At 40.7% G+C, this 20300-nt stretch overlaps 1 protein-coding gene across 1 annotated transcript; it reads right to left on the reverse strand.

Annotated features, from left to right (window-relative positions):
- Positions 1 to 4716: 4716 nt before the first annotated feature.
- Positions 4717 to 19796, reverse strand: mboat1 (membrane bound O-acyltransferase domain containing 1). The gene is made up of 13 exons (XM_028012963.1): positions 19553 to 19796; positions 18187 to 18332; positions 17949 to 18026; positions 16235 to 16330; positions 12762 to 12817; positions 12479 to 12533; positions 11366 to 11558; positions 10794 to 10986; positions 10477 to 10580; positions 9487 to 9551; positions 9246 to 9378; positions 8985 to 9136; positions 4717 to 7493 (listed from the first exon to the last, which is right to left on the reverse strand). The coding sequence occupies exons 1-13, from the start codon at positions 19640 to 19642 to the stop codon at positions 7307 to 7309; spliced, it is 1548 nt and encodes a 515-aa protein (XP_027868764.1). The 5' UTR covers positions 19643 to 19796; the 3' UTR covers positions 4717 to 7306.
- Positions 19797 to 20300: the final 504 nt, after the last annotated feature.

Below are 20300 nucleotides of genomic sequence, written 5' to 3' on the forward strand. Positions count from 1 at the left end.
TCATGCCCTGATCTAAAGGAATTCAACAACTGAAGAGAAATGATGTCACTAAGATTTACCAGTCTTGAAAGATTTACAAAGTTAAGGATGGTAGTGTGATGGTCTGGGGCTGCATTGCTGCTTCAGGAACTGGGCAGCGTGCTGCAATTAATGGAACCAGGATTTTTTCCCCCTTACTATCATCCATCCATCCATCCATCCATCTTCTTCCGCTTATCCGAGGTCGGGTCGCGGGGGTAGCAGCTTCAGAAGGGAGGCCCAGACTTCCCTCTCCCCGGCCACTTCTTCTAGCTCTTCCAGGGGAATCCCGAGGCGTTCCCAGGCCAGCCGAGAGACATAGTCTCTCCAGCGTGTCCTGGGTCTTCCTCGGGGCCTCCTCCCGGTGGGACGTGCCCGGAACACCTCACCAGGGAGGCGTCCAGGAGGCATCCTGACCAGATGCCCAAGCCACCTCAACTGGCTCCTCTCGATGTGAAGGAGCAGCGGCTCTACTCTGAGTCCCTCCCGGATGGCTGAGCTTCTCACCCTATCTCTAAGGGAGAGCCCAGCCACCCTACGGAGAAAACCCATTTCGGCCGCTTGTATCCGCGATCTCGTTCTTTCGGTCATGACCCAAAGCTCATGACCATAGATGAGGGTGGGAACGTAGATCGACCGGTAAATCGAGAGCTTCGCTTTTTGGCTCAGCTCTCTCTTCACCACGACGGACCGGTACAGCGCCCGCTTGACAGCAGACGCTGCGCCAATCCGCCTGTCGATCTCCCGCTCCCTTCTTCCCCCATTTGTGAACAAGATCCCGAGATACTTAAACTCCTCCACTTGGGGCAGGACACCCCCCCTGACCCGGAGAAGGCACTCTACCCTTTTCCGGCTCAAGACCATGGCCTCGGATTTGGAGGCACTGATCCCCATCCTGGCCGCTTCACACTCGGCTGCGAACCGCTCCAGCGAGAGCTGCAGATCACGATCTGATGAAGCCAAAAGGACCACATCGTCTGCGAAAAGCAGAGATGAGATCCTAAGACCACCAAATCGGATCCCCTCAACACCTTGGCTGCGCCTAGAAATTCTGTCCATGAAAGTGATGAACAGAATCGGTGACAAAGGGCAGCCCTGGCGGAGTCCAACTCTCACCGGAAACGAGCCCGATTTACTGCCGGCAATGCGGACCAGACTCTGACACCGGTCATACAGGGACCTGACAGCCCGTATCAAAGGGCCCGGTACCCCATACTCCCGGAGAACCCCCCACAGGGCTCCCCGAGGGACACGGTCGAACGCCTTCTCCAAGTCCACAAAACACATGTAGACTGGTTGGGCGAACTCCCATGCACCCTCCAGGACCCTGCCGAGGGTGTAGAGCTGGTCCAGTGTTCCACGACCAGGACGGAAACCACACTGCTCTTTCTGAATCCGAGGTTCGACTATCCGACGGACCCTCCTCTCCAGGACCCCTGAATAGACCTTGCCAGGGAGGCTTAAGAGTGTGACCCCTCTATAATTGGAGCACACCCTCCGGTCCCCCTTTTTGAACAGGGGGACCACCACCCCAGTCTGCCAATCCAGGGGAACTGCCCCCGATGTCCATGCGATATTGCAGAGTCGCGTCAACCAACACAACCCTACAACATCCAGAGCCTTAAGGAACTCCGGGCGGATCTCATCCACCCCCGGGGCCTTGCCACCGAGGAGCTTTTTAACCACCTCGGCGACCTGGTCCCCAGAGATTGGAGAGCCCAACCCAGAGTCCCCAGGCTCCGCTTCCTCAGTGGAAGGCATGTTGGTGGGATTGAGGAGGTCTTCGAAGTACTCTGCCCACCGGCCCACAACGTCCCGAGTCGAGGTCAGCAGCACACCATCCCCACTATAAACAGTGTTGGTGCTGCACCGCTTCCCCCCCCTGAGACGCCGGATGGTGGACCAGAATAGAAGATTTTTCCTTACTGTCTATAGAATATTGACAGAGAATGTCAGGCCATTGATTTGTAGCCTTGAGATAAAACAAATTTTAATTTTATGTAGCGGGGTATTTATCCAAAGCACATCAGCAGGTCCACTTTAGAACCACTCAAAAATAAAACAAGCAAAAAAAGAAACAAAAGGACAATTCTGGAATAGCCTAGTCAAAGTACCAATATTAACCAGATTTGGATGCGGTAGCATCCAAATATTTATATCCCTCAAAATGTGACTGGATATAAATAATTTGACCAAACGAGAAGATATTTGAAGCTATTTGTAAGGGGGTAAATACTTTCATACAGCACAGTAGTTCTGCTAAAAACTTTATTTATTTTTCTTTAAATATTTATATTGTGTTATTCTTTCCTGGAAGAAAAAAAAATACATCCAGAATCTAGAGTATTCATGCACAAAATGCCTTTTTCTTCTAAGCAGGAGGAGATTTGAGCTGGCTGCTCTGTGTTGCAGCCCTTGCTTGATTGAACGGACTAAATGCTGTCTTAAAAAAAACAAAAACACTCAGTCAGTGTATATGACTGTTTCAGCTTTGTACTGTGTGTATAATGCAAATCCTGACAAGTTATAAGAATAGACAAAATGTACAGAGAAATATAAATATTTATGTAGTTTATATATTCCCATTTTGCATGCGTAGATAAGTGTGTATCTTCTCGGGTTGGTAGTGAGATATGAATGATGAGGGAATTTAATCGGCCAGAACTCTAACATGTAACGGAGTGAGTTTTTGCTCCATACTTTTTGTGGCCCCTGATTGTGTACATCATTTTAAAATATGGTATTTTTAGTTTAAAATGAGCCAAAATGTTGTATCAAGCAAGAACAAAAAAAAAAAAAAAAGACAGCACAGTGGTTAATGGCTGCACTAATGATGCATGTTAGAAAATAATATTTTTGTTTTATGTTGTGCGCTGGCTGACTTAGTGGACTTGTTGACTCTGAAATGTTTGGTTTTAAACTTAAACTACATGTTTTTCTGGTTGGTCTAATGGCCTGAGGATGATGCCTTTTTTCAGTAAACCATAAAAGAAGGTAATGAATTTGGCTGAAAATATTTTCTTACATTACAATTTAATTTCAGAAAATTCTGTAACAGTTCCCGTTACTTTACTTTAAAGAGAAGATTTTTGCATAACCCTGATTAAATATTTTATTTTATTTTGGGCAGTGGAAATATTTTCAAGCACATGAGATGTGATTACATTATTTTATAGCTTTTCATACAAATTGTTTATTTCTGTTAAGATGACGTATCTTACATGTCCAAGGTTCCCCTGTAAAGTCTGCTGTGTATATATGTATTAAAAGAAAAATATCAATCCATCAATTTCTTTACCTGGTGAGTTCTGTTCTTGATCCTGTCCCAGGGACAAAGAAAATATGATTAAGAGGGGGAAATTATACAATAAGACAAAAATTTGAGTCTCTAAGTTGATCAAGATGATGTATGAGTACAGATTTTATCCATTCGCATTCAAAAGCACAAATTTTCAAGTAAAGCACCAGTAAGGAGTACAGGTTTTGATAATCTTCTAGAACTGATTGGACATTGACCAATCAAACTGGCCAAACAGAAGAGAGACTAGTTTTGCTGTATTTAGAGACTCCAGGTCCAGGACATGGAAGTTCTCATGCCAGTTTAATTACCTAGCTCAGTGGTTCCTAAAGATTTTCTGGGCCCCTCTATGGATTGCAATAAAATCCCCCCTAAAAAATAAAATCAACTGGGCACCAACCAGACATAAACCTATACACATATTTTGTTTTCAAACTCCACTGAAGTTTATTTCACACTTCAGTTTGCAACAAAACACACTACAAACCATCTTCACAGTGAAACACTTTTGTGTAACTTTTTTTTTTTTTCATTCATCCATGCCGCTTCCCACGCCCCCCCTACGGGGCGCACCCCACACTTTGGGAATCACTGCCCTAGCTCATGACCCATATTAATGTAAGACTTGGTTTTACTGGTTACAAATGCAACCTCTCAGCACTTTGTCAAAGTTGGAAAAAGGGTGAAAATATCTTGCCTGGGTGCCAATATGCTGTTGGTAGCTACCATGTGAGAGTGTTTATTTAATACAGAAGCAAATAAAGATAAAAAGATTGATCTGTTTTGCCAGATCAAGGTAGAGTCTTAATGGTTCGCATTTCAACTTGTTTGTTATTCTACTTGACAGCGGTTTTTATCACACAGCTACCCAAGCAACATTGAAAATCTGGCTTCTAAAACAGATCGTACTATTAATACAGACACACACACTTAATTATCCAGCTTGATGCTTATTTTAGATTAATCGAGGCAGCTTAGTTTGTTTTGTTTTTAATCTGATGGGCTTTCTTGCACAGAGAATAAACGCTTTATCTATAAAGTCTTGTTTTACTGTATACATTTTTCTATTAAATAATAATTATTTAGCTTTGTAATGCAGTAGTTTTAAAACGAAATGATCATGCTTGTTGTTGTGATTACTCCTCTGTGTTTTCTCTGGTCGTTTTGAGATTTCTATAAGCGCAGGGAAGATCAAACCACAGCACACACGTGCCCACACCCACACATCAAACACACACCTACCCAAGACAGTTTCAAAGAGGGAAAGAGAAGCGACACAAGGGACGGGGAGGGAGCCACCCTGAGGATATCATGGGAGGCTACCGGCTTGGGAGAAGCAATGTGTGGAGAGGATTTCGACTTTGTGCTGAAATGGAGACGATACAAAATGATGCTTATTTTCGTTGTTCACTGAAACTTTATTTCACTTTAAGAATAATGTTTAACCACTCACTCTCCTCTAAACAAACAATACTAAAATGGAGCAGCGGCGCCATGAGAAAATAAAACCAATCGACAGACAGTCAGTGCATACAGATAAGAAGTCTGCAAACAAAACAGATCTTCATTAACAGTGTTAAATCATTCAAATAGCTGCTCATTCTGACAACGCACTCATATTGTATATGTGCCACACCTTTCCCTGCTCCAGTCTTGCTTCACCCACATGTAGACAAAACAGCACGGTGTCATTTTTAGCAACAATAAACATAAAAGTTGCCATGCTCGGGGAAAGCTTCATCTTACATGCCCGGCATTTCTCAAATGAGTCTGCATGCAATCAGCCTTTAACACTATCACCAGACCAACGTCTAAATATTAAAAACTCTCACAGAAAACCACAATCGGTGCAACTTCATAAACTGTCCGGGGCACTGATGTGCATTTAAAGATTAACATAATCAATATTGTTATTATCATTACTATTAATATACCGAAGACATTTAATAAGAAACCGAATAGATTTTTTTTTCAGCCATTACATTTAAACCTTAGTTAAAAATGTTGAATATATTTCCCCTGCAGGGTTTATTCTTTTAATGCAAATCTTGATTTGATTGGAGCAGAGAGCAGAGCATTAGAGAGGAGGAGTTTCACCAGATTAAAAAATAATATATAAAACCTGTCAGTCACACCTCAAACATGTTTTCTATTGCTTCATGAAAGTGCAGGAAGCAGAGAGTTGGCTCCCACTGCTTGCTGCTGACACCAGGGATGAATCGTGCTAGGCTGTTCAAATTTTATCCCGCCCCAGAATTTCCATGATTCCCTGCATCATTGATTTTACTGGGCGGCGGAAAGAGGGACCTGTCCAGATCGTTCTTACTGGAAACAGGATGCTTAGAAACACACATCAATTTTTAGTCCTCGGCTCTAAAGATGTATACATAAAGGGGGGTAAGAAGGGAAAATCAGTCATTAAATCAGGCAAAAACAAGGACAACCACAATGCACATCTGCCCAAAGGGTAAAAAGTTGTTCAAAAGCAAATCGCGTCATACAAGAGTTCCCATATAGCAGGAATAAGGCACTTTTGTTTTATTCTTGTCATACAGAGATCTACTAGGACCAAACACATCCCCAGTGCCAAACTCATAACTCCTCTGTGATCAAAACACAAACCGAGGTTTCAAATGTGCCAAAGTGGAAGCAGAACACAAACAAATCGAACATTAATTTAAGAATTACACATTTTTAGGATTCCTAGCAGGTGAAGTGCGCTTAAAGAACTGTGCTTCGTCCGTTTCAGCTAAAATCCTCTTACTGTTTAATTAAGATCAGACTAGATGGTGCCACCAGCCACCAGATGTCTCTGTTCAATTGGCATGTCCTACCAGGGAAAATCAGTTTAAAAGCAAACTGTCCTCTTTTCCGTATTGTCCATTTCTTGGAGCCTAGTGTTTACGGCCTGGCCATAAAAAGTCTTAGCACGTCTCTTCTAGTTTAACCCAACTTTCTATCCAGTTCCTTTCTATCATAGTTACAGGTATCCAGCCCCGAACGCATGATAGGCACGTTAAGAACGATGTCACTATTAAATTCACACTACTTCTGAACAGAAAGAGATGCAACCTAAAGGGATAAATCACATTCATTAACCCAGTGATTCACAATTAAATCTCCTGTTTCAGATATGCATCAACTTTTCTAGTCATGTTTGCTGCGGCAACAAAAAACCCCCAAGTTCCTAATTTACCGACTTACATACAGAATTGTGTTGCATTGAGTATTTCCTGTAGTTTTCATCCCAGTCTATAGGCAGTGAGAGTAATACTGACCCACATTGTCGCTGACAGAAGCTGTTGGCATGTGACTTTGGCCAAATCGCCATTCACTCACACTCACCCGCACAAATCTACAACATCTTCTGGGTAAAGTAAAGTAGGCGTAGCGGCCACAGCCCTGTTGCCCTCTTTGCACGCTCTTTTGTGAACTCACAAGGGCGGCCTTTGTGTGCCTTCAGAGTGTGACCAAGTGCAAGCATGTCGGAGGAGCATGTGCATATTTGCTTCCTCGTGTCCGTTTATAGATGAGTCTGTGTGTGTGTGCAGGTTCTGGTATTTGCCACTCTCCCACTGCGCTGGCTCCCGTCCCACCAGTCGAAGGGGGATGGAGGGATAGAATGGACCGAGAGGAAAGAGAGCTCCGTTTCTCTTTCCACCTCTGTGTTTTTGCGGTTGAAGTAGGCGCGCTGGTGTCGAGGTGGGTGGAGAGGGCAGGAGGGATTCGGGAGGGAAGGCAGTCGCTGTGGCAGAGGTGGCATCGGAGAAATATTCCTTCAGCTTTCGCTTTGCCCTTACGGTCTCCGAGCTTCTCCCAGTCCTCCAACATGGCTGAAGGGTCTTATTGCGTACATCAGGGATGCAGCCTCAATCGTCTGTATTGCAGCAAAAATAATAAATAGCATATACTTTTCACACTTTGAGCAGGCAGAACACACTCCTAGGAAGATCCGAGCCTGGTTAAAAAAACCTCGTGAGGACGGGACTTTCAGTTTACTTTGCCGTTATTGTTGGAGTGAACAGGCTGGCACTGAGCTGAGCACGCAGCTGCTGAGGAAGAGGAGGAGGCGGGGGGAGACGGTTTGTTGGTGGCAGAGGGTTCTCTGGGTTTATGTTTCTGATGCAGGACGACTGCAGCCAGAATACTGATGATGTGGACGTGGAAGTACATAGATCTGGGGGAAAAGGAAAAAAAGGAAACTGTGTATGACTCGTCAAATATTAGCATTTATCCGGCGTGTGAGCAGAAAGGTTGATCACTTAGAACAATATTTTCAATCAAAAGAATTTTTTTTTCCTCAGTAAAGCTAAATAAAACTGGTTTAGAGATGTAAATGTTACATGACCTTTTCTAAAAAAGAGAAAACTTATGATTTTTGATAAATATCGACCACACAGGAAATGTGTTGTCATTTTTAAAGACATATTTCATTCCTAGCAGCTTCTTAAGCTGCTACCCCCGTGACGCGACCCCGGATAAGCGGAAGAAAATGGATGGATGGATATTTCATTCCTACTTTTAGATTTTAAAATAAAGAAAGACATCTAACGTTTTCTAAAAGCTACATCTTCTTAAATGGGACGATGATATTTGCACATGGTTTCCATCCCAATAGCAAGAAAAACAGATCAAAAGAAAAATGATACTTTCAGTATCATTCTGCGGTAGAAATGAAACATAATTATTCCATGTAAAAACTGAAAAGTATCTAAAACCTGCATTTGTTTCTTTATCAGTTTTAATCAAACTTTTTCAGAGCCACTGTTGAAAATTCCTAAGAGGCACTGGAACTCTGATTTAGAAGATATAAAGTAACATTGCTACAAAAATTAGTCTCTACACCACAGGTGTCAAACTCCAGTCCTCAAGGGTCTGTGTCCTGAAACTTTTAGATGTGCCTCTGCTGCATCACACTTGAATAGATTAATTAGGTCATTAAGGCTCTGGAGAACTGATCTACACAAGGAGGAGGTAATTAAGCCATTTCATTCCAGTGTTTTGTACCTGTGGCACATCTAAAAACTGCAGGACAGCGGCCCTCGAGGACTGGTGTTTGAGACCCCTGCTCTACACCATGAAAAGCCACCAAATGAATCCATGCGTCTGAAACTGCATATACCAAACAGTTTGGCCAAACTTTACAGAAACTGAATTTCAAGCACATCATGTTTTTGAATAATTTAGAAACAAATTACAGACTTTTTCCCCATCCTTTTGTAAAAAAAACCCCAACAAATTCTCAGATATGCAATGCGTGCAAAGACAGGCGTTTACTTTCATGCTTGGACTTTTCCAAATGTTTACAGATACAGATCTGACTGCTGTGGGATGCATATGTATTCTGACCCACTGTCTCTGCTCCCACTAAACAAACTCCAGTGCAATCAGTTGCCATCAGACGTTATCTACTTGTTAAATATAGTTAAAATGCAGTGAAATACATTTGAACGCGAGACCGGGCGTTCTGTGAAGGCAACAATGACTTCACAGAAGCATCATGCTTTTTTGGTAAATGAGGATAGAGAAGCTGGTCAGAGTTCATAGGTATGGCACACTTTTAAATATTTTTCCTGTGTGCAAAAATGTGGAAAGGTTCAATAGGGGAATCATTTTTCAAGGCACTGTTGATTCAGAGAGAAGCTCTGCAGCAGCAAGGAGCACCTACCTGTAGTAAACTATAGTGTGTTCTACTGAAAGGAGGAGAAAAGGCATGACAGTGTAGCAGATGGCTAGTTGGGTCGCTGCCCAAGTTACAATGTCATAACCGAGCTTCAGGTCTCTGGAGCCGATGAAGTAGTGCCTAATAGACCTCCGTATCTGGTGCAGAGAGACAGATTTAAAAAAAAATTAAGGATAAGTTAATTTTCTGGTAGCTCATTTCTTTTAGCTTTCAGTGTTGAAATTCCAGAGAAGGAGGTTTACTTACAGCCCTTGCTGCTATGGTAATGGGAATAGCAGTGATGAAGGTGAAGTAGTAGCCTGGATAAACACCGTGCCACAAGGCAGACAGGATGAAAGTCAATGCCAAGCGGTGTTTGGCAGCTCGGTCATAACACACCCTGAAAAACAGGTAGAACGTGAGATGCACATCTTAAGTGAACATCTATTCTAGGTTCTGTCTTTGAAGAGTGTGAATGGGTGTGAGTGTTATTATCATCTGTACTCACGTTTTGAGCCAAATCCCTGTTTGAATATTCCAGTTGTCTATGAAGGTCTTAAAGCTGGTTGCTGTCTGAAAAGAATCAGCATCAATATTGTGTTCATGTTGCACTTTAATTGATCCATTTGAGGCTTCTGGTTCATCATACAACTTCAGTGTTTTTAAACAATAAATTAGTCTAAACAGTGTGAAAATGACACAAAAATCATCAAATATATCCATGAACCTCTGCTAACCTTTGGATAGCCATCCCTTAGCAGGTTGCAGAGAAACCAGATGTCACTGTAGTCCTTAACAAACGTCAAGAATCATTCTGATTGAATGTTTGACCACTTTTCATCAGAATTAGCAGAGCTTCAATATGTTGCTTCCTTGGAACAGACACAGAGCCCTCATATTTGAGCTCCTGGCTATTCCAGAAGCTTTTTGTTCCTAAAACCAGTTTACATCTGTGTTTCGGATCATTGTCCTGCTGGAACACACAACGGTGTCCAAGTTCCAACCATCCATCTGTCGATTTGAGGGGTTTTCATCAATGCAGTTGGTGTATGATGACTTATTCCTAAACACCATTGCCAATTTCATTTCCACTGAGGGTGGCTTTTTGGGTCAAACAGCAAACACTAGGGCAGAATTGCACAGCACAGTGATCCCAAACCTGCATAAAAACTACCTTCCAAAGGCCAAAAGCTCAGTCTGTGCCAGAACAATGCCAGAGTTAAATGAGCTCCACTGTTTCTGAGAAGAGAGCCCAAACAATCAGCCAGAATTTTGCCAGAGACTACTTGATTACACCATAAAGTGTCAGAGTTTAAGATGCATATATTTGAATCTACGTTTATTAATTTGACCTTCCATGGATTATTCAACATAACCCTCCTAAAACTCCTGAAACCAATTCTTATGTTCAAAACGTTACCGAATTAACAAGTTGTATCATCATCATCACACATTAAATAATGAAAAGATGGAATGTGGTACTAAAAACCCAGGGTACCTCAATCCCTATGATGTTGAGATTGGAGATGAGATCCCAGCAGGGTTTTCCACTCCCATCCATCCCCAGGAAACCATAACCTGCTGCATTGTTTACTGCATCAGCTGAAAACACATACAAACATATTTGTGAAATAATTAAGGATTAAGAAATAAAACTACCTATCAAACAATGCTGTTAGGAGAAGAAAGGATACACTACTGTTCCAACTACTGTGAAGCCTAAGCTGCCAGAACAGTTTTCAAATAAACAATAATATTACTCACTATGTTTCAGATTTAAATCCCTGTTCACTCCAGAGGCGGTGCAGAGCTTACCAAGCGTCCAGGCAAAGTAGAACTTGGGTCTCGCTGCTTGTATGGAGAAGAACGCGTAGGTGAGCCTGCTGAGGAAGGAGGCGTGGCCAACAAAGTGGTCGTCTACGTTGTAAATAATCGGCAACGACCGAGTGATGACGAGGAAGAAGAACATGCAGCCGCAGCAGACCAGCAGCTTTCGACAGACAGCGTTCTGGAAAAAAAAGGGGGGAAAAAATGTAGGTCCAGGATTTCACCTTTACACCTAAAGTTTATTTCTTATTGTTTTCTGAAAAACTAATGTATAATGTGCTGACAGAATAATGTGTTTGTTCTTCATGTCATACTGGGTGAAACACAACAAAGTTTGATGTGAAAAGTAATATTAAACAAAGACACTGCACTGATAAAAAACAAAAAAATAGCTGGTTATGGAAGAATACGAAGACAAATCTCTATTTTTTTAATTCCTAAAATTAAATGGAAAAACATTGCAAATCAACAAACAAATATTTTTCTCAGTTTACATTTCAGCAACACTTTCTCACGCTACAACAGCAGGCTGCCAGTCAAATATGGGTTAATGAGCTTACAAGAGGAGATGGGTCGGGCGTCTTGTCATAACCATTTTGCCCGTTACATGTTCCAGAGTGCTGCTTTAGCCTCCAGCTGATGTGTTTGCCCTCTATGAAATCGATGTAGTCCTTGTAGTTGCTGCAGGGCCCGACCAAGACACTCAGGAAGTTCAGATTGTAACTCAGATACTCGATAAGAGACGGCCTCACACTGCAGGGAAAGCAAATTCAATTGAAGTAAATTATATTTTCCTAAAAATCTAAAAAAAAAAAAAAAATCTAGGCAGATAATCTGCTTATGTTTTAACTTTGCACTTTAGGTCAAATGCTGCGCAAGTACTATTATAATAATACATGTGCTACGTGAGCATTTCCGCACACAAAAATACAAAAACGCACAACAGTCTGCAGAATTTAATGTCCATCACATGTCGGCATCAACATTTTCCTTCCACTTCTCAGTTATGAATTACTTTGTGTTGGTCTGTCACGTAAAATCTCCACAACATGCCAGTAGGTGAAACAGTTAAAGGTTGATGGGATAGTTTTTGAAATGCCTAATGAATTTTCTTCAGCTCGAGTGTGAAATGCGAAGTGCATGCTGCTTTCAAATAAAAACAAAAACAATCGCAAAGTGAACTGAACTTACACTGGCACACTTCAGATAGCACAACAGTCTACTTGCTGGTCACAGAGGTCACATTAAAATAGAATTAAGGTCAGGTTGTAAATTGTAGAAAGTAACAAAAACTGAAGATGCATGTGATTGGAACACTTTATGTTTCGAGTTATTTTGGGGGGTTTTACTTGGTTTTTATGTAATTGGCATGCGTGGTTCAGTCATTTCACATGCAGAAAAACGTCAAATGTTTCATGCAAAATGATGTCTCTGTTCTAGGTTTCCAGCATGCTGCTTTTAAGAACAAGCTATTCACCATGATTTCACGGCCATGTCATTGTCCTTGGCTGCTAAAGGAAAAAAAAAAAGTTTTTTATTCTTTTAACAAGGTGTTAGTTCAGATACAATCCTCTAGTTTTTAAAAAACAGATCACCTTCCTATTGTTTTCATTGATGCTTGACAAGAGAGTGTGTGCAAGAGCAACTGAAACGATCTTTTGTGAAAAACCTACCGTATAGCCACATGCTTCTGCTCCAATGTCAGCTGTTCACTTTTCTTACACATCCCTGAAATAATAAAATAACACAAATCTAAATCCGTGCTTCACTCCGTCATAAACTGTAGCCACATTCAAATTAGAATTAAATTATTGCTAACATCACAAATATGTCTTTTCCTGTTTCAAACAGCTCCAAAGTTATTATCCATGGAGTTTTTTGCCGACTTAAAACATGTCTGTCCAGCATTTGTCGAGCTCCTGTTTGTATTTTTGTGGATATATTCGGATGTCTTACCGTCGTGCAGATGGAAAGCCAGCATGGTTATCTTCTGGGTTACAATCATCAGAGGTCTATTCAGAAAAAGGAGGAGCACCAGTATATTAATAAATTAGGTTCTGGAGATTCAGTCACTTCTAAAGCAGCTTGTGAAATACAGTTTACAAATTACATGAAAACATAGACATAAAATTACATAGAAACACAGACCGAGCAAAAGATGAACAGAATTGTATGCAGTGTTAAAACCTGGGAAATAAATGGTGAAATACTGCGCTGAATGGGCCAGGATGACTGGTTTTACATCTGGGTGGCAGGAGGAAAAAAATATATATCAAAGCAGCTTTGAAAAATCTAAAGACAACTGCATAATATAGAAAATAGGCTCAAAAAGAAAATTGCAGGAATGCTGCCAAAAGTGTAAAACATCTAAATAATGCAGATCACATAAAGATACAGTCCTTTTACACAAACAAGCTGTGTGAAAGGTTTAAAAAATATTAATCTTTCAGTGGTATCCTCTTAGACTGAACATTCTAGAAAATGTCAACCTCTAATTTGGTTGGGTTAGAGTTAAAATGGTATAAAAACACATGTGGCATAATAGTTAGTATGTCTTTAAATAGATTTAACTGTGCTTCTACTTTGACCTGTGATGGACAGAGAATCTGTCTGGAGTGCCAACCTAACACTATGGACCATTGGACACAGAACAGTAAGCATGATGAGAAGGTATGTTGAAAAAAATCCCCAAATTTCCCAGTTGGACAGCTGTCATAAAAAGTCGATCGGGTTACCTAGTCTCCATAACAACCATCAGACACTATCTACATGCCAAACAGCTGTTTTAGAGTGATGCTAGAAAACAAACCTTATGTTGCTATCACAAATGTAAATATATGGAGCTTCTTAAACTCTTAAGATTTAACTAGAAATGTCTGCTTTGACATGAAACAAAAAATGTGGAAAAACACCACATACCTACTGTTGGATAAGAGGAAGGATCTGTGATGCTGTGGGCCTGTTTACCTGTCTGAACATTTTAAATACAAATACATCCCAGTAAACTGAATAAAACCGTTTTAAAGTGTTACCACAGCTAAAGATTAGTTTATTTTTAAAGCAGGGTTACAAGTAAATGTAGCAGGCCCTAACTTTGATACACAGAGTACTTGGAGTTGAAGGAAAACAAATCAGCCACATTAGTATCTACTCAACAAGAAGGCACTGGAATTACATACAGCAGATGTACTATGACAGGCTTTGAACCTCATTACATCTATGCACTGACTTGTCAGTGAAGTCAACTTTTACAATTATGAAGCATTGTTTAAATCATTATTTGGTGTAAACTGTGAGAACTGCAGAGGCAGAGCCTGGCCGTAAGAAGATCCTGATGTTTATGTTGGCCATTTTACAACTACAACTTCAGCCCAAGACAATTTTATAACAAAACAACACATTTATCTCGTGAGCAGGGGGATCATATCACTGTTTAATTCTATGATTCTGTGGGAAATTTTGGAATCCTGCTCTTACACATCAGCAAAAGTACACAAAATAACAGCATAACTCAAAAGACAGAAATCATAACAGTGTGGCTGCCTTTACAGCAGGATTTTGTTCTGATAGAGTGTAATTTTCTGATACTGAAGCACTCTCTCAGCTGGAGTTTGCTGTGGCAGGCTACAGAGAGTGCCTTCTCTGGTGAATTGATGTGTCCTGTTCCAGCAGAGGCAAATCGGGTCACTTATTAATCCACTGCCATTTATTCTGAGCCCCGGAGTTTGGCTGAAGCATCTACCTTCACTTTTTAGCTTGAATGTGAAAAAGCACATTCTAAAGTTTCTACAGCACCAGAACAACTGTGTTTTCTGCTCTCAGCTTCAGTTGCTATATGTCCAAGACTTCAGTTTTCCAACACCTTCTGCTTTGTTCACATACACACAGGAATGTGGTACCATGTTATTCACAAACACACATTCACTGTACACTACATCTCTCTCCCCCCTGACGCACAAACACACCCTTAAACACACTCTCATTCCTCTCTCTGAGTGGACTGCATTGTGTGCATGGAAAGCTGTAGAAGGAAGGAGGCAGGCCATGTAGCTGGCAGTGACAGCTCATCAGGAGTTGGTCGAGAGGGGCTGTAAAAGAAACATTATCAGAGTCCCACCCAGCAGCATGCTCTCTGCTCCACTGCTGTGGCCCACAGTCTGGGTTTTACCTGCAGACTGTACAATTATTAGCATATGGAAAAGTCCATGAGCAAATAGTTGTCTGCTCAAACTTGGGAGGTGAATCCAAATCAAACACAATTTCTCCCTGCAGAAAACACTAACGTAGACAAACACAACATAACGAATTTATTTCACTGCGCTTTGTACAGGTATTAACCTTTTACACCTTTAGCACATTCAAGATTTTATGTATTTCAGTGGGACCAAAACTAAATAGTTTATAGTAGACGAGTGGAAAGGACATTTTTTTTGTTACAATTAAAAATCTGAAATGTGTGGCATGCATTTGTTTTCAGTGTCACTGAGTCAATGCCACATTTTGGGTCTTTTTGGGTGCTTCACTAACAGATGCTTATCTATAAACTATGTTTTTGTTTTTTTAAACAATGAAGATCAATTTGATTGCTTTGCCAAATATTTTTAGTTGGATAAAGGATAGGACTCTGATTAGGCCATTCTAACACATGAACATGTGTTCATGTCTGTTCATGTCTGAACATCTGGACAGGCAGTGGATACATGTCAAGATTTCCATACTGGCTATTAAAAAAAGCCTGACACTGAGTTAGATCCCTAATTCAATATGTGACTGCAGGACAATCTGGCTCACAGGCCTGACTGGAAGCAAAGTCACATGGAGGACAAGTGAAGCTGCCAACTACTTCATCCACAGTGCAACTAAACAAAAAGACTGGGGAACACAGTACGCTATTCCCTTCATTCAATCAAACAAATAAAGTAACAGTATGCTGAAAATGCTGGAGTTAATGTTTTAAATGACATAATGCAGAACTGATGTTAAATCCAACTAATGTGTGCTTTGTGTTGAATGCGTGTATTTATCCAGGACTGGACCAATTCACAATACTCATGTGAAACCAACTTAAAAGCTCCGGTTCATACAATTAAGAATTGATTTGATCACTGCTCCCATCTTCTGTAAAAGGCAATCAGATCTCACTTTCCTGTTTGATTCCATTCCTGAACACAACGAAGAAAACACGCAGAATAAAAAAAAAACCACACTAACGTACAGTTAACCGGGTGGGCAGTGTCACCTGTGAGCAGCGCTTCCTGTTGTATTCAAATCAGTGTTGCTATATTGACACAAGGATGTGGCAACAGTGGAAGCTCACTGTTTGGAAATGTTAACCGATAACAAAGAAGCAGCTCTACAACCGAACTTCCGACCACGCCGTCATCGAGTGGGCGTGGTGAAGCACAGGTGAGGATTTATTCTGTCCTTACCCGGAGAAGTCCGTGGAAAGTATGCCGTAGCTGTAGATGAAGACTCTGCTCACGTGGCACGCTGTCAGATAGCCCATAGCGGTCACCATGGAGTACCTGTGGGTGTGTGTGAGGGGAGAGAGAAAAAATAAGTAATGCAGTAATCCATTCAGAATATCCTTGTTGAATGAGTATAGGTGTAACTGAAGCGTTTTTCACCATCTAATGACTCGTGTGAGTCATTAGATGACTCACAATTTCTCAGTGCTGGCGTATTTTTTGAAACTTCTTGGAAATTTGTTGTTTTTTTTTTGCTCATAAAGCTTTCAAGAAGTTATGAGCAATATTAAGAAATTCTGACAACTTACTGGATAGGATATGATGATTGCCACATGAGTACACCATACAGTTTCTGTGAGTTTCCCATTTCAATCACAAACTTCAGTGCATTTTCTTGGGATTTAAACTTTAAACCCACCACAAAGTAAAGAGAACTGTCAAGTGAAAGGAAGGCGTGGTTTTCTAAATGTTTTACAAAATAAAAATTATGTTTGATTGATATGGACGGTGTAACAAAAACATGTGAAGAAAAGCTTTGATCAAGAAGTTCTGAGGTTTTTATATTTTAAATCCCCAAAACTTACATCTGCAGTTTCACCTTTTAAACAGTGGGGTGAAATCACAGTTTTTAAACCTTTTGAGGAATCCAGTGAGCAATATTGCCAAAGTCACAGGAAACATGTATGTGAGGCACCTACAAACCTCCATCTTTATTGTATGAGAAAAATATATGATAAAACTCAGCTGGAGAGCTTTGATTGTGTGGCAATTTATACACAGTCACATAAAAAGTTTTAAAACTCCAAAAGTATGGAGAGAGAAAAAAGCAACCATCATAGGAAATGTATACATTTTCCACAACCTTAAAAAACAATCTGAAATATTGAACATGTAACGGCAGTTCAAAGTTTGGCTTGATGTATTCTTTCACTTTATCTTGAACCAGTGAAGGGGAAGCTCAATTTTCGGTTTCAAAAGCTTTTGTATAGAGTCAACAGTGTAAAGTTGATCTTTTTGCCACTCTGCCGGCAGGAATTCCTTGCACATGCAAATAACACAACTTGTCTTACCTCATTCATAGGACTTGGTTCATGAAAACAAGATTGAAACAATGCTTGAGGAATGTAAACAGCAGAACCATTCAGCCAGATGCATGGAAAAATATGTATGTAGCACATAAAAACAAACATTTTTGCACACAGACTGTCCTTATTAGTCAGGAATATCAGGCTGCCTTGCATCTGGCGTGCTCCTTGTTGGCTTGAGGTTTTAACGACAACGCGACTGACGTGGTGGATTACGCGACTGACTGCACTGTCAGAATGCATAGAAGGAAGTGGTTTCGTTCAAGCAAGACAAAAACAACTCTAACAATTTTCTGCAAGATAGATAATTGCCATCATTGTAAGTCCAAAGTAAGCCCACCTGTAATTGGTTTGGTTTCTGGGAGGGACTGATCTAGTCTGACAAGATTAACCTGAAATCAACAAGAACCTTAAAAGCTAGGGCTGTTACACCAACTCTGAAAATGGAGTTCTAGGAAGCAGATCTGTCATCCATGTGTCGAAATGACAAGTTAGACATGTTTGTCGGGTCCAGATACGCTGTTTTCCTAAAACCACAAGACAGGTGAGTCCTGACAAGTTCACTTAGCGGTATAAAGAAAAACCCTTGCCTGTGTACATTGTTGATGTCAGCTTTAATGATGAGAAAATAGTTAACAGCCACCACAGCGAGGATATGGGTAGAATACCTGCAGGAAAGAACACACACAATCAAAGGAGATATGTAAACTGACTATAAGTGTTGAATTTCAGATCTGTATTTATGATGACATCATTATGTTTGAATGGACTGATTTGTAAATAAAAGGACATAAATGGGAGACGGCGTGGGACAGTGTCACACCGTACCATCCGAAGCAGAAGAGGAGAAAAGCGATTCCTAGGAGCGTGGCGACAGCATGCCGGACCATGGGGCTCGCATGGTTAGGACTGAGGTAGAGACGAAACCAGAAGGCAGCAAGCAAAGCAAACAGCTGGCAGGCCAGGAAGTTCACCTGGATTGGGAGTGGTGGGAGGGAGGGGTTCAAAAAAATGAAAGAATGAGTCTAGAGTGGTCAAATGCTCCAGTAAATTGGGGTTCATCATAAACCCCTGAAAATGAGGCTGCACAATATGTCAAGTCCAAATCATTATCACTGTATTAAAAATCATCTTAGATGCATTGGATGCATGTATTGGATAGGTTATCCATCAAAAGTCTACTTTACAATAATACATGTGGCCACTTACATGTACTCTAAGAATTAATTATGCCAGCCAGTCTGGTTTTAGTCTGGATGACACCAACCAGCCAGCTAAAGCCGACATCATCACAAGGTCCTTTGTCTTGGTTCTGGGATTCATGCACACATTTCACCTCAAAGTGTTTTCCTCTAGGACACAGAAAACAACTTTTTCCATAGTAGTAAACCCGTGATGGCTGAACTAACCCACGTTGTTTATATTTGTATATAATTGTTTTACCAGATGAACATGGCAGCTTCATGCATCTGGAAATTGTGTTTTTAAGGATGAACCAGGCTTGTGGAGGACATCTACCCATCCATCTATTAAGTTGTTTTTTATTCTTTGTTCTAAAACCTACAAATTTTAAACACACTTAACTTTAGACTTTAACTTCACTAGACAACAAAAAACATAACCCTAAGAAAAAAATTGTTTTTTTTTAAGGGTCAATTATGTTTTGCAGCTCTAGACAGATTTAATTCAATATGAAGACAAAAGGAGACTGGTTGGAGATCCCAGATCTAAGATGTATTCATTTTACAAAGAGTCAGGATTATGGATCACACTGGACATGAATAAAACAGAGGAGAGGACATGCCTGAAGTAATTATATCTTTCAGTCTTTGATATTAACTCCTGGGCCCCGACCCACGATATATGGTGAGAAAATAATAACACTACATAAAAAATAGAATAAAATAAACTGATGGTATTTTTGTTTTTAATGTTATTAGTGTCTGGCTGCCCATGAAGGAAACCTGGAGGCATGCCCCATAATTACCTGTAACGTCAGTCTGCGATAAGAGGTTGGATATTTATGCTTCCTAATTTCGACAGATCAGCACCTGTTTTGATTTGATTCCGGCCCATATATTAAATATCACGTCATGACGTACATTAGAAGAGAACTGATGTTGTGTCGTCAGTTTTAATTCATAAAAACGTCCCTCTGATGTATAAAGTTTGACTCAAGTCCGATTTGTCCTACCTGGTCCAGAGATAAGCCCAAGTATCCACTGACTGGCAGCAGCCACTTGCAACCGGTAGTTTTAAATATTGCGTCCTCCCGTTCGCTCATCCTGTGAAGTTTTTCAGTCACGGCGCAACAAATTGGCGGCTGTTCCCACAGTCCTTCTTTAAAAATAAAAACCTCCGTGATTTTGTCAGTGAATGAGATACATGCTCTGCCTTAGAGGGCGTGTAACAAGCCAAACCAGTCCGGTTAACAGTAAAGACAATCCTTCGGACTCTCCTCCTCCTCCTCCCATTTTTTCCTGCATAATAAGAGATGACACTTGTTCTGGTTAGTGATTTCAAAATAAAAGCCATCGAACCCTTTTCCACATTCTGTGTCTTCGAGGTGCAACGCTTTAGTTAAATATAATTATCAGCAAAGTTTCTTTTAAAATACAGCTTATTATCCCGTTTTATGTGTTACTTTAAACGGAACGGTAAATCTCTAACATGACTTCCGGTGATATTCAGAGCCCTGACAACAGGAAGGATAAATAACAATAATGATGTAACGTGGAAACAAAATTTTATCTCAAGTTTCGACTGATAACTTGATAATATGTGTTGTGCTTGGAAATCCCACAAAAAAGGTAAATATGAAATCTAAAATTCATTCAAAAACACAATTTGCTTAAAAACATGTATGACAAATTAACTCAGTGACTTAAAATAGTAAACATGATTACATTGTGAACTTCTTTTTAATATAGCCATATATTTTT

This window comes from Xiphophorus couchianus, chromosome 3 (assembly GCF_001444195.1).
Source record: "Xiphophorus couchianus chromosome 3, X_couchianus-1.0, whole genome shotgun sequence".
NCBI lineage: Eukaryota > Metazoa > Chordata > Actinopteri > Cyprinodontiformes > Poeciliidae > Xiphophorus > Xiphophorus couchianus.